Source organism: Salmo salar, chromosome ssa05 (genome assembly GCF_905237065.1).
Source record: "Salmo salar chromosome ssa05, Ssal_v3.1, whole genome shotgun sequence".
NCBI classification, from domain to species: Eukaryota; Metazoa; Chordata; class Actinopteri; order Salmoniformes; family Salmonidae; genus Salmo; species Salmo salar.
In genome coordinates, this window is record NC_059446.1 from 36,531,557 (window position 1) to 36,544,854 (window position 13,298).

Below are 13,298 nucleotides of genomic sequence, written 5' to 3' on the forward strand. Positions count from 1 at the left end.
ACACGATACACACAGGAAAGAACCACACAAGAGTTTTGTGTATGTGTGTGTGTGTGTGTGTGTGTGTGTGTGTGTGTGTGTGTGTGTGTGTGTGTGTGTGTGTGTGTGTGTGTGTGTGTGTGTGTGTGTGTGTGTGTGTGTGTGTGTGTGCGTGTGCGCCTGCACGTGAGATGTGTCTGTGTCCAAATCAAATCTAATTTAATTTGTCACATGCGCCGAATACAACCGTGAAATGCTTTCTTACAAGCCCTTAACCAACAATGCAGTTCAAGAAATAGAGTTCAGAAATAAACTAAAGTAAAAAAATGTATAAAAAGTAAAACAATAAAATAACAATAAAGAGGCTATATACAGGGGTTACCGGTACCAAGTCAATGTGCGGGGGCACAGGTTAGTCGAGGTAATTTGTACATGTAGGTAGAGGTAAAGTGACTATGCATAGATAATAAACAGCGAGTAGCAGCAGTGTAAAAACAAAGGGGGAGGGGGTGTTAATGTAAATAGTCCCGGTGGCCATTTGATTAGGGCTTGGGGGTAGAAGCTATTAAGGAGCCTTTTGGACCTAGACTTGGCGCTCCGGTACTGCTTGCCGTGCGGTAACAGAGAGAACAGTCTGTGACTTGGGTGACTGGAGTCTTTGACCATTTTTTGGACCTTCCTCTGACAACGCCTAGTACATAGGTCCTGGATGGCAGGAAGCTTGGCCCCAGTGATGTACTGGGCCATGCACACTACCCTCTGTAGCGCCTTACGGTCGGCTGCCGAGCAGTTGCCATACCAGGCGGTGATACAACCGGTCAGGATGCTCTCGATGGTTCAGCTGAACCTTTTGAGGAACCAGGGACCCATGCCATATCTTTTCCGTCTCCTGAGGGGTAAAGGTGTTGTCGTGCCCTCTTCACGACTGTCTTGGTGTGTTTGGACCATGATAGTTCATTGGTGATGTGGACACCAAGGAACTTGCTACTCTCGACCCACTCCACTACAGCCCTGTCGATGTTAATGGGGGCCTGTTCGGCCCTCCTTTTCCTGTAGTCCACAATCATCTCCTTTGTCTTGCTCACATTGAGGGAGAGGTTGTTGTCCTGGCACCACACTGCCAGGTCTCTGACCTCCTCCCGATAGGCTGTCTCATCGTTGTCGGTGATCAGGCCAACAACTGTTGCGTCCTCAGCAAACTTAATGATGGTGTTGGAGTCGTGTTTGGCCATGCATTCGTGGGTGAACAGGGAGTACAGGAATGTTGAGGATCAGCGTGGCAGATGTGTTGTTGCCCACCTGGGGGCGGCCCGTCAGGAAGTTCAGGATCCAGTTGCAGAGGGAGGTGTTTAGTCCCAGGGACCTTAGTTTAGTGATGAGCTTTATGGGCACTATGATGTTGAACGCTGAGCTGTAGTCAATGAACAGCATTCTCACATAGGTGTTCCTTTTGTCCAGGTGGGAAAGGGCAGTGTGGAGTGCAGTTGAGATTGTCTCTGTCTGTGTCTGTATTGTGTTGGATGGTGGGGGGATTGGCTGGGTTCTGGCATTGTCCTTTTTTTCATTTGGACCGAAGTTGTTACAGTACCAGATGAGAAGGTGCTAAAATTAGTGCAGAGCCACCAATAATCAACAAGCAGGTGTGTGGAGATAGCTGTTCCTCTATCTGCAGCATACTATGGTGCCTATAGTGAGGGGTAGACATCAACATGCTTGGCAATCTGATTAGGAAAGGGGTGGGTGTAGGAGAGGGCACCAGTATACCACCAATCTATTACCATGTAACTGCAATCTCATAACTGCGATCTCATATCTAGTGAATGCAGCAAAGAATGCAGCGGGAAATTTGTTCCTAGGTGAAGGCAGAAGTGAGAGTTTTGGTGTAGTGTTGTTCACAGTGCCATACATTTATTTTTAATTTTTATGAAAGGATGCAGCAGGGCTAAAGAATCACACAAGAGCTCATCCAGATGTGTTGTTTGATTGATTGAGGCTGACTTACTTCCATTTGAATGAGGTAAACAAACATACTCATTGTTCACCTTCAGACAAATTAATCAAAATTGAAAGTACACTCGCCAGGCCGTTGACATTTTCAGACGGGAGAGGATTAGTCTACAAAAAGTAGAAAACTCAAAGTTTAAGTAAAAGTAAAGGCTTTAAGTAGCCTACATCAAAAAACAGAGTTCAAATTTGATTGAGGATGTTTTTTCTTGGTGTAGTTTTTTGCAAAACAGAACAAAGCCAACATTTCATCTTCATTTTATAACATCCTCGAGGTTAGAGTGTTCAAATCCCGGAGCCAACCAAGTGAAAAATCTGTCGCTGTGCCCTTGAGCAAGGCACTTAACCCCAATTGCTCCAGAGTCCTGGACAATGGTGACTCTAGCCATAACCCCACTCCCTGCAAGTGTCTCAGGGGGAGTTTTTAGTCACCTCATGCTTCCTGCTTTTCTTCTTTGCTTTTTCTTCTGATTTTCAGACTCTTTTCAGTCCAGTTATTCAACATAAGTTGCAAAGGAGACTTATAATGTAGGACGGGGCACAGAAGAAAGGAACAGCCATTAGGCATGGTACAGCATGCCGTCAACTAATACCTCTGAGAAATGACATATGAGCTCAGCGGAAAGCTGAAATGGGCAACTCACAGAATAAGTGACACGCTAGAGTAGCTTTAACAGCCTTCTTCCATACCTGTCTGTACTCTACCTATGCTACTGCAGAAACACAACGCAAAATCAACAGCTCTTAAGTTTTCATTGCTCTCTTTTTAGTGGCACTGAATAAGGAATATGGCAGTGAGGTTTGGCAGTGAGGTTTGAGACCTTTTAGCAGAGTGCTTTTAATTGCATTTTGTCATGTACAGGACGGTCATTGTCACTTATAACCAATCATTTTACTTAAATTATCAGCCCCAAATTCTAAAAGAAAAAACTATTGTATTTGTATTATTGAAGATAATCCACTATACACCCATGTGGAATTCGGGGTCACTGGCAGCACTTGGAACTGCCGATCTGTGGTCAAGAACGCAGAGTTCATCTCAGCCTATGCTGCCTTTCAGTCCCTTTACTTTTTGGCCCTCACGGAGACATGGATCACCCCAGAGAACACTGGTACTCCAGCTGCTCTCTCTTCATCTGACTACGTTTTCTCTCATAGTCCAAGATCATCTGGTTATCGCGGTGGTGGCACAGGGCTACTAATTTCTCCTAACTGGAGATTTTCTCTTTTCTCCCTCTCTCATCTCCTCATTTGAATGCCATTATGTCACTGTCACTTGTACACTCAAGCTTAGCGTTGTTGTCATCAATCGCCCACCAGGTGCCCTTGGACCAATGAGCTTGACACCTTGATAAGCTAATTTCCTGACTACGGCTCACCGCTCTTCATACTTCAACCTCCCTTCGATAATTTTTTTCCAGCTCTCTCTTTCCCCTCCTTGCCTTTTTTGGCCTCACCCTTTCCCAATCCCCTCCAACTAACAAGGCAGGCAATACGCTGTACATCAACTTTACCAGAAGCTGTTCGCCTTCTCATTTCACTGCAACCCCCCTCCACGTTTCTGATCACCACTTTGTTTCCTTTTCTGTCTACCCAGATGGTCTTGCGCCATTGCAATCTTTGCTCTCTCTCTCCCACTACTCACTCCTCTTCTATGCTATCATCTCTCCCTTCTGCAAAATCCTTCTCCCTCCTGTCTCCTGATTTTGCCTCTTCGACCCTAGTCTCCTCCCGTTCTGCATCCTATGACTCGCACTGTCCCCTTTCCTCCCGGGTGGCTTGGCCCTCCCCTCCTGCTCTGTGCCTGAGTGACTCATTGTGAGCTCCCCACTGCCTTCTCTTCCTCAGTATCTGCGGCTAAATCTACTTTCTATCACTATACATTTGAAGCTTCTGCCTCTAACCCTAGGAAACTCTTTCCCACCTTTTCCCCGCTCCTTAATCCTCCTCCCCTCACTCCTCACTCTCTGCGGACGACTTGTCAACCACTTTGTCAAGAAGGTTGACAACATCTGCTCCTCATTCACTCAGCCTATTGAGTCCACTGGTCACACTCACACAGAACTACCCTACGCCTTGACTTCTGTCTCTCCTCTCTTTCCAGAAGAAATCCTGCGACTGGTGAGGTCTGGTCGCCTGACAACCTGCCCACTCGACCCCATCCTCTACTCCCTTCTCCAGACCATCTCTGGAGACCTTCTCCCAATCCACATTTCCCCAATCAACTCATCCCTGACCACTGGCTGCGTCCCCTCTGACTTTAAAATGGCCCGAGTCGCTCCCCTCCTCAAGAAACTAACACTCAACTAATCTGACGTCAAAAGCTATAAACCTGTATCCCTTCTTTTTTTTCTTTCCAAAACACTTGAGTGTGCTGTCTCTGATCAACTCTCTCGTTATCTCTCTCAGAACGATCTTATTGACCCTAACCAGTCAGGCTTCAAGACGGGTCACTCAACCGAGATTGCTCTTTTCTGTGTCACGGAGTCTCTCTGCACTGCCAAAGCTGACTCTCTCTCATACTCCTAGATCTATCCGCTGCCTTCAACACCGTGAACCATCAGATCCTCCTCTCCACCCAGGGCTGGGTGTCTCAGGCTCTGCACACTCTTGGATTGCATCATACCTGGCAAGCCGCTACTACCAGGTGACGTGGAGAGGATCTGTGTCTGCACCACGTACCCAAGCTCTTCTGGGTCCTGGCACCCCCAATGGTGGAACCAGCTTCCCCCTGAAGCTAAGACAGCAGAGCCCCTGCCCATCTTCCAAAAGCACCTGAAAGAGGTAGGGACCTCTTCAAAGAGTATCTTAAATAATCCCCCTCCTCACCTCGACCCCCCCCTTCTAGCTCTGACTTTGCTGTTAGCTACTTTATTGAGGAAAAGTGTACTTACTATGCCTGTGATATGTGTATGTCCCCCATAGCTATCTTAACGCATTAACTGTATGTTGTTCTGGATAAGAGCGTCTGCTAAATTACTGAAATGTAAATGTACATACACATAACGAACATAAAAAAATGAATGCAAAAACATAACCATATTTAGTAGTCTAGTATTTATTTCTTAACATTTTCAATTAGAAATTAAAAAAAAATACATTTGGCAACTTTTCCCTCTTATTTTCAGCCACAGGATGGCAGTATTGTCACACTTGTTCTAAATGGCTTGAGGTCTGTTCCTGTGAAAGTAACTAACACTATGTGCACTTGCCAGGCGAGAGATATCTCATCTGATCCAGTTCATCATGTATTTCCACTTCATTAAAGGTAGACTCAGCGATATGACGTAGATGCAGAAAGTTAACAGCAAGGCTCAACTTCTCCCGTTTTGGTCCTGTGGCTACCACGCTCTAACAGCGTGAAGTGAACCCATGCACAGATACCGTGTGTGACTGTGTGGGAGCAAAGTCTTGCATCTTGCTCATCTCAATATCTGTGATGCTGCTCGTGGCGATGTCATTTCCCTGAGTCTACTTTTAAGATGGAACAGATTTTTTTTTATGTTTAATTAAGCACGAATCACAATTCAATTATTACAGTAAAAGAGGTTTGTGTCAATTCCTACAATGCAATGCAGATTGTCTACTTGGTATTCTCAGCAGAAATCTCTGAATAACAAACACCTCTTCATAAACATCTTTCATTTTCATGGTTACTTTGGCAATCATTTATTAGGATATCAACTGCATTTCATTCATTTGCTATGTGCAAAAAAATGAAAACAGTTTCTGTTTCCATATCACAACTGAAAATCACCTCAAAACCCCCTCCTTTAGAAGTCCACACATCAGAGGAAACAACAGATATTCCTAAACACCAACATTTCAATAAAATACTCTTAAAAAACATTGTAAAGTTTCTCCACAGTCAATACAGGCTACTTTTGACATAACACTGTTTTTCTTACACATGCCAAACACACCCCTTCTCCCTCTCTGTCCTTCTGTATAAATGCTTAAAGTTATTGAGTTGTAGGCAGCATACTGGCGACTGGCAGTGGTTGTCACCTTGGTCTTTGATGTGAATTATGATCCGGTTTGCAAACTGGTTAGTCAGTAAGTAATTTGTTTCTGAGAGGCAGTTCCAGCTGTTGCATTGCGAGGAACTGAAGTCATCCTTCGAAGAGGAACAGAGGGGAGAGTTACCGGCACTTCCTTCTTTTAGTGGCTGTGGAGGAGGCCTGTCTGATAACCAGAGGAGTGAACACAGCATGCACATGTTGCAGACTCCTCTCTTCCCTGCGCGGTCAAGCTTCATTTAATACCAATAGAGTTCCTTTTTCTGCAGACCTATTCCCAAAAGAGGGTAGAATAGGTGTTGAATAACTCAAAAGAGACCTTTGAAAAACCAAGCAAACCACCAAATTAAATTAAGTTTTTTTTAAAACCCACTGAAGCACAGATACTGTAAAACCTCCCTAATCTTTACAAAATCCAATGGATTTGGAATTATAGATTTATTTGTCAGTTCACTATCTAATCTATGTGAAAGAAAGAAGTCTCCCTCACCCTACACATGCATAGTGATAAGGTATCTGGGTAGAGGCAGCCATACCTGAGTCAGGGTTCATGGGGTCTCTGAAGCCAGGTTGACCCGTCCAGCTAGGGAGGAGCTCTGGTTTGGAGCCCGAGGCCACGCCTGCAGCCACCTCTGACCGGTCACTGTGGAGGAGATTGAGCAGGGAGTTGGTGTAAGGTTGTCCAGTGACCCCCAGGCCCTCATGGGTCATGGAGTGGGGATAGGCCATGGCAGGCAGGCCCAGACCACCATGTTGCCTAGGAGCGAAGTCCAATGGGTTGGTGCTCTCATCTGGGGAGCTGAGAGCCAGGCGGTGGCTGGAGAGAGACTCATTGGTGCTGCTCAGATGAAGGTGACCAGACACAGGGGGAAAATGGTCTTCAGACCAAGATTGGGTTGGAACAACCCACTGGCAAGATGTTGAGTCAGACTCTGAAACAGATGTGGATTGAGAAAAATACATCCACAAAGTAAATGTCTAGAAATGTGTTCATTTTGTACATTTCACATGTCAGTGAACACACATTTTCTTGTTTGGTGCAGACAGCATCATGATGATAGCATACAAAGTTCATTGCAAAAAAATGAAATGCCTTTTTTAATATTTTTTGGGGGGGTATAGACGAGCTATGAAATTAGCAGATAAAATATAAGTCTATAAGATAAAATTACCTGCATCATTTCAACAACAACAACAAAAAATATATATACAGTGCATTATGTGGTATTGTGTGTAGATTGATGAGGGAAAAAAACAATGTAATCAATTTTAGAATAAGTAACATAACAAAATGTGGAAAAAGTCAAGGGGTCTGAATACTTTCCGAATGCACTGTATACTGGCTCTGGCAGCCAAAACAGCCAATTACTCCCTCTAAACGTGAATCGATTCTCAATTGCGATATGGTTCTAGAAACATGAAGCCCTTAGGCCTTCATATCACATCAAAATCATTGTCAGACTGATAGTACCTGCCTTCATAATTCAAGCCTGATTTAGATCAATGTACACTATATGGCCAAAAGTATGTGGACACCTGCTTGTCAAACATCTCATTACAAAATCATGGGCATTAATATGGAGTTGGTTCCCCCTTTGCTGCTTTAACAGCCTCCACTCTTCTGGGAAGGATTTCCACTAGACGCTGGAACATCGTTGCGGGGAATTGCTTCTATTCAGCCACAAGAATATATATATTATTATTATAAAAATATATATATTATATAAAGTTTATTTCCTAATTGCAAGTGTATTGGCCAATCACTCAATCAATCACTCCAATCTTAATTCCAACCTTCATTGCATACAGTGGGGGGAAAAAGTATTTGATCCCCTACTGATTTTGTACGTTTGCCCACTTACAAAGAAATGATCAGTCTATAATTTTAATAGTAGGTTTATTTGAACAGTGAGAGACAGAATAACAACAAAAAAATCCTGAAAAACGCATGTCAAAAATGTTATAAAATGATTTGCATTTTAATGAGGGAAATAAGTATTTGACCCCTCTGCAAAACATGACTTAGTACTTGGTGGCAAAACCCTTGTTGGCAATCACAGAGGTCAGACGTTTCTTGTAGTTGGCCACCAGGTTTGCACACATCTCAGGAGGGATTTTGTCCCACTCCTCTTTGCAGATCTTCTCCAAGTCATTAAGGTTTCGAGGCTGACGTTTGGCAACTCGAACCTTCAGCTCCCTCCACAGATTTTCTATGGGATTAAGGTCTGGAGACTGGCTAGGCCACTCCAGGACCTTAATGTGCTTCTTCCTGAGCCACTCCTTTGTTGCCTTGGCCGTGTGTTTTGGGTCATTGTCATACTGGAATACCCATCCACGACCAATTTTCAATGCCCTGGCTGAGGGAAGGAGGTTCTCACCCAAGATTTGACGGTACATGGCCCCGTCCATCATCACTTTGATGCGGTGAAGTTGTCCTGTCCCCTTAGCAGAAAAACACCCCCAAAGCATAATGTTTCCACCTCCATGTTTGACAGTGGAGATGGTGTTCTTGGGGTCATAGGCAGCATTCCTCCTCCTCCAAACACGGTGAGTTGAGTTGATGCCAAAGAGCTCCATTTTGGTCTCATCTGACCACAACACTTTGACCAGTTGTCCTCTGAGTCATTCAGATGTTCATTGGCAAACTTCAGACGGGCATGTATATGTATTCTTGAGCAGGGGGACCTTGCGGGCGCTGCAGGATTTTAGTCCTTCACGGCGTAGTGTGTTACCAATTGTTTTCTTGGTGACAATGGTCCCAGCTGCCTTGAGATCATTGACAAGATCCTCCCGTGTAGTTCTGGGCTGATTCCTCACCGTTCTCATGATCATTGCAACTCCACGAGGTGAGATCTTGCATGGAGCCCCAGGCCGAGGGATATTTACAGTTCTTTTGTGTTTCTTCCATTTGCGAATAAACGCACCAAATGTTGTCACCTTCTCACCAAGCTGCTTGGCGATGGTCTTGTAGCCCATTCCAGCCTTATGTAGGTCTACAATCTTGTCCCTGACATCCTTGGAGAGCTCTTTGGTCTTGGCCATGGTGGAGAGTTTGGAATCTGATTGATTGATTGCTTCTGTGGACAGGTGTCTTTTTTACAGGTAACAAGCTGCGGTTAGGAGCACTCCCTTTAAAAGTGTGCTCCTAATCTCAGCTCGTTACCTGTATGAAAGACACCTGGGAGCCAGAAATCTTTCTGATTGAGAGGGGGTCAAATACTTATTTCCCTCATTAAAATGCCTATCAATTTATAACATTTTTGACATGCGTTTTTCTGGATATTTTTGTTGTTATTCTGTCTCTCACTGTTCAAATAAACCTACCATTAAAATTATAGACTGATCCTTTCTTTGTCAGTGGGCAAACGTACAAAATCAGTAGGGGATCAAATACTTTTTCCCTCACTGTAGTTAGGTATCAGTCTGCTCACCAGATTTGACAGCCTTGTGGCTCTTTTTGCCCTTCCCGCTGGGGGCCTTGGTCTTACTGGCCTTGCTGAGGGCACGGTTGAAGTGTTGGTCCACCATGCTACCGATGTCACCCTGGAAGTAGGTGAAGATGACTCTATTGGACTGTTCCTCTGTCTTTACAACTACCTGGGGGCTACCTGAACGTCCTGCCATCGCTGACTCAACTTAGATCCTTGGGGAACATACAATGGTTGGAAGGTAGAGAACATTAATATTTTGCCTAACAAATCCATGCATCATCTGTAGGCTAGGCTACCCATACAGTATGTGATTGCTGAGTCACTTGAGTTATGGCTTTTGTACGTCCATAATTAAGGGATATGGATATAACATTATAATGCACAGTTCAGACGCTGAACTTATGGTGAGTCAAACTGAATAGAAATGAAAAGTGGGCTGGCACGGATGTTAAGAGCTTTGCTTGGCATACCGATTGTTTTCATTCAACCGCTCTCAACACTGCAGCAGACTTCCTCATTGGTTTTGGGTTGAATTCAGGCATAACAGTACCCGACTAAACTCAACTCCATGACATTGTTCTTTGTAAACGCGGGCTGTTCTTTGGGTGTGGAAATCCATCGTTTTTGATTTAAAAAAACTTTATTTCATGTCACGTCGGATCTCCAGTCCGCCCACACTAGTCACCGCTCAACTCCATCGTGAATCGTGGAGTTGAGTTTAGTCGGCTGGCATAACAGTGACCTCTCACAGAAGTCTACCTGAGAATCCGAGCCAATGATTGTGCTTCCGCGGTGGGTGTGGCCAAGCAACCTTTATTTGCATACAATTAACATACATTAACATACATGACCATTTCTCCTGACAGTGGAAGAACTGCTCTGGCGTGCTGCCTGAAATAGCACCGAAATAGCACTTGCATAGCACCGAAACAGAGGAAGAGGCTGCCAAACTATTGTCAGAAGTTTGACGAGGCGCATTGCGTGGTTTCAGAAGGCACTCTATCCCTACTCTTCCAAAGACAAAGATACGTGTTTTTTAGTTTGGTACGGCGATAGAGAGGTTTTTGAACTAGGGCTTGCTCTCTCCATTTTTGTTTTATTTACTGACTTGGGTGGCTATTGTAGCATCCAGAGGAATTCATAGATCATCTCACCGTGAATTAGTAAAAGGGTTATAACCTAACATTCATTTGTCATTTTGTTTTCCACTCCGCCGGGATAATAATTCAATAATGAAAGGTATCCAGGTGATCTTATTTGATTCATCGAACACATGTTGAGAAATTGCGTTCATCTGTGCATGTATCAACATAAAATAATGGGCAGGATAAGCTATTCAAAACCTGACTGAAATGTCATATTTTATTGGTCTTTATCTGTTATTTGCAAACAATGTCTGCTTGTCATTACACAAATTGAAGGTTCAAAGTAAATCAATGCTTATTCATGTCAGCACATTACAGGCTGTTCACTACATCCTTTTTATGCAGTTTGGCATTTATTGAGATGACTCATGTACTGGAGGCAGCTCTGCAGAGTGGTCACTATGCTCTAAAAATGAGGGTTCCTCAAGGGTTCTTTGGGAAGGGTAATGGTTCTATGTGGAACCATAATGTCTCAACAAACCCTTTGAACTCTTCAATGGTTCTTTACAGTTCACAAAAGGGTTCTTGGCGCTTTTAGTGATAATTAAAATGTAGGGGACTGGCTCATTTGAATATTTTGGGGCGTGGTTTGCTCACAGCTCTTTTTGTACAACCGTGGGTGAGAGTGTCATTCCAGTTTATCTAATGTGTTGTGTTATGCCATTGTATATTATTTATGGCCAGTGACGGTGTCTTGTGAATGAGCCATGCATGGCCTTGTGTCAATTGAAAATGGTTGACTAAATCAGCCAGTGGTTCTCAATTCTCTCCTCAGGGACCCCCCAGCTGTCCCAGAGGTAGCTCACTTGATTCAACTTGTCAATTAACTCAATAATAACACCTATAGCATTTTAACAGTATAACATGGCTGAAAAGAATAAAGAACCCTGTATGGTTCTTCAAAAGGATCTACAAAGAACCTTTCAGATTGAAAACGGTTCTATAAAGAACCTTTCTCCATAAAGGTTCTAGAAAGAAACATAAAAAAGGGTTCTATATAGCCCCAATTAGGGTTGTAACCACAGCTGAACCCTTTTTTTCGGTGCTATATAGATCCTTGTTTAACGGTTCTTTATAGAACCATTCTCCATAAAGGTTCTATAAAGAACCATTAAAATGGGTCCTATATAAAAGGGGTCCAAATTGGGTTGTAACTACAGCACCAAAAAGGGTTCCGTTATGGTTACAAGCCAAATAACCCTTATCTGGGTCTATTTAGAACCATTATATTTTAGTGTGTAGCTGGAGCAGCCACAAAGTCATAAAATCGGATTTTAAACCTAACCTTAAACTTAACCACAGTGCTAACCCTAATGCCTAACCCTAACCTTAATTTAAGACCAAAAAGCTAATGTTTTTACAATATAGACAATGTTGACTTTGCAGCTGGCCAATCTAGAGGAAACGCTCAGTTTTGCCTCCAGGGCAAGATTCATTAACAATAAAGGTCAACCTGCCTTTTGCATCACAACTTTTATCTCTGTATATAAATCGGCCTACCTTTTTTCAGTTAAATTATGTCAACAACCATGTAATATTGAATTAAAAGGTTCGCAAGCGAAATAAGTCAGAGAAAAATAAATACACCATAAAGTGGGGAATTATAATAATCAGACATGTATCTGCAAATATTGATAAAACCATACATTATGTATGCAGTCTTGTAAGATTATATTACAAAGAAATGCATGCCATGTACTCCCTCTTACCTGAGTAGGTGAGCTCCTCTGATCAAGGACCAAGTCCCAGGTTTGATTGATTGAAGTAACCTTTGATGCTGCCTATATGCAATTGCCCACAATTACTCAAAATAACGTTATTTTGACAACAGCACTGGCATTCCTCAAATGCTGCTGATAAAACACAACCTGTTAAGACTATTGTGCTCTCAAATGTCCAGATTGATGGAGAAAGTATCGAACTCTTCGTTTATTAGAGTTTGTTCGTCAGAAACCCGCCTTCATTCAACACATCCTGCGCCCGAGCTGCCTGCTGTGTGGAGATATCGCGAGGGAGGGTGTGATGCGCTATGACGGTATGATGAGAATGTAACTTAACAACTTCCTCCACACACCTGCAGCACCTTATCAAAACATTCCTTAGTGAACTACACTGTCAAAAACTCGTGTTCACGTTTAGAAAATGGTTTATGGGAACACATGCTATATGGAAAGAGTTTGTCAATTATAAAGTGTGGAAATATCTACCGTTTGATACTGAAGGGATTAAAACGAATATCGTCGTTCTAGAATGGCTGTTACACCGAGATAACATCATGATCATACTTTTTGTGCACTGTGCAAGTAATGATTCTAATGTTAAACTAAGACAAGCTTTGTATGCTTGCTATAGATGTTTTCATATAGGCAGAATGCAGACAGCTGAACATTGAACATGCTCACACATGCTCACAATGTGTCCTCCACAAACTGTGTATACTGTCTGGAAGACACATGAGCCAAACAAATGATATGTATTTTCCAAAATAAGACTCAGCTTTGACTTGGTTTATTCAATGTAATTTAAAGAGAACAAATACTCCCATCATACAACAAAGTGAGCAAAGTGACAACGTACCAGAACAGGCACAAAAATTGGAGTACACTGTATACCAGGGCAGGGCCTGTATTCATGGAACATAGTAGTGCTGATCTAGGATCTGTTTAGCCTTTTCACAATAATTAATATGGTTACATGGACAGAGGGTACCTGGTCTTAGA

At 43.1% G+C, this 13,298-nt stretch overlaps 1 protein-coding gene across 3 annotated transcripts; it reads right to left on the reverse strand.

Moving 5' to 3' along the window:
- Nucleotides 1–5,025: 5,025 nt before the first annotated feature.
- On the reverse strand, nt 5,026–12,590 carry vgll1 (vestigial like family member 1). 3 transcript variants are annotated; one of them, XM_014199728.2, is made up of 4 exons: nt 12,288–12,590; nt 9,434–9,545; nt 6,539–6,934; nt 5,026–6,273 (listed from the first exon to the last, which is right to left on the reverse strand). In XM_014199728.2, exons 2-4 carry the CDS (start codon nt 9,528–9,530, stop codon nt 6,242–6,244), a joined length of 525 nt encoding a protein of 174 aa, XP_014055203.2. In that variant the 5' UTR covers nt 9,531–9,545; nt 12,288–12,590; the 3' UTR covers nt 5,026–6,241. The 3 variants fall into 3 exon arrangements, with proteins under 3 accessions (XP_014055203.2, XP_014055201.2, XP_014055202.2); XM_014199726.2 differs by having other exon boundaries at nt 9,434–9,645; XM_014199727.2 differs by having other exon boundaries at nt 5,026–6,321; nt 9,434–9,645.
- Nucleotides 12,591–13,298: the final 708 nt, after the last annotated feature.

What these genes read in the sequence shown, in the direction of transcription:
- vgll1 (XM_014199726.2), bottom strand. Translation starts at nt 9,626, where the DNA reads ATGGCAGGACGTTCAGGTAGCCCCCAGGTAGTTGTAAAGACAGAGGAA. An exon ending in CCACAAGGCTGTCAAATCTG is followed by an intron (nt 6,935 to 9,433) that starts GTGAGCAGACTG and finishes CATCTGTTTCAG; the next exon opens with AGTCTGACTCAACATCTTGC. An exon ending in CCCCATGAACCCTGACTCAG is followed by an intron (nt 6,274 to 6,538) that starts GTATGGCTGCCT and finishes TTTTGGGAATAG; the next exon opens with GTCTGCAGAAAAAGGAACTC.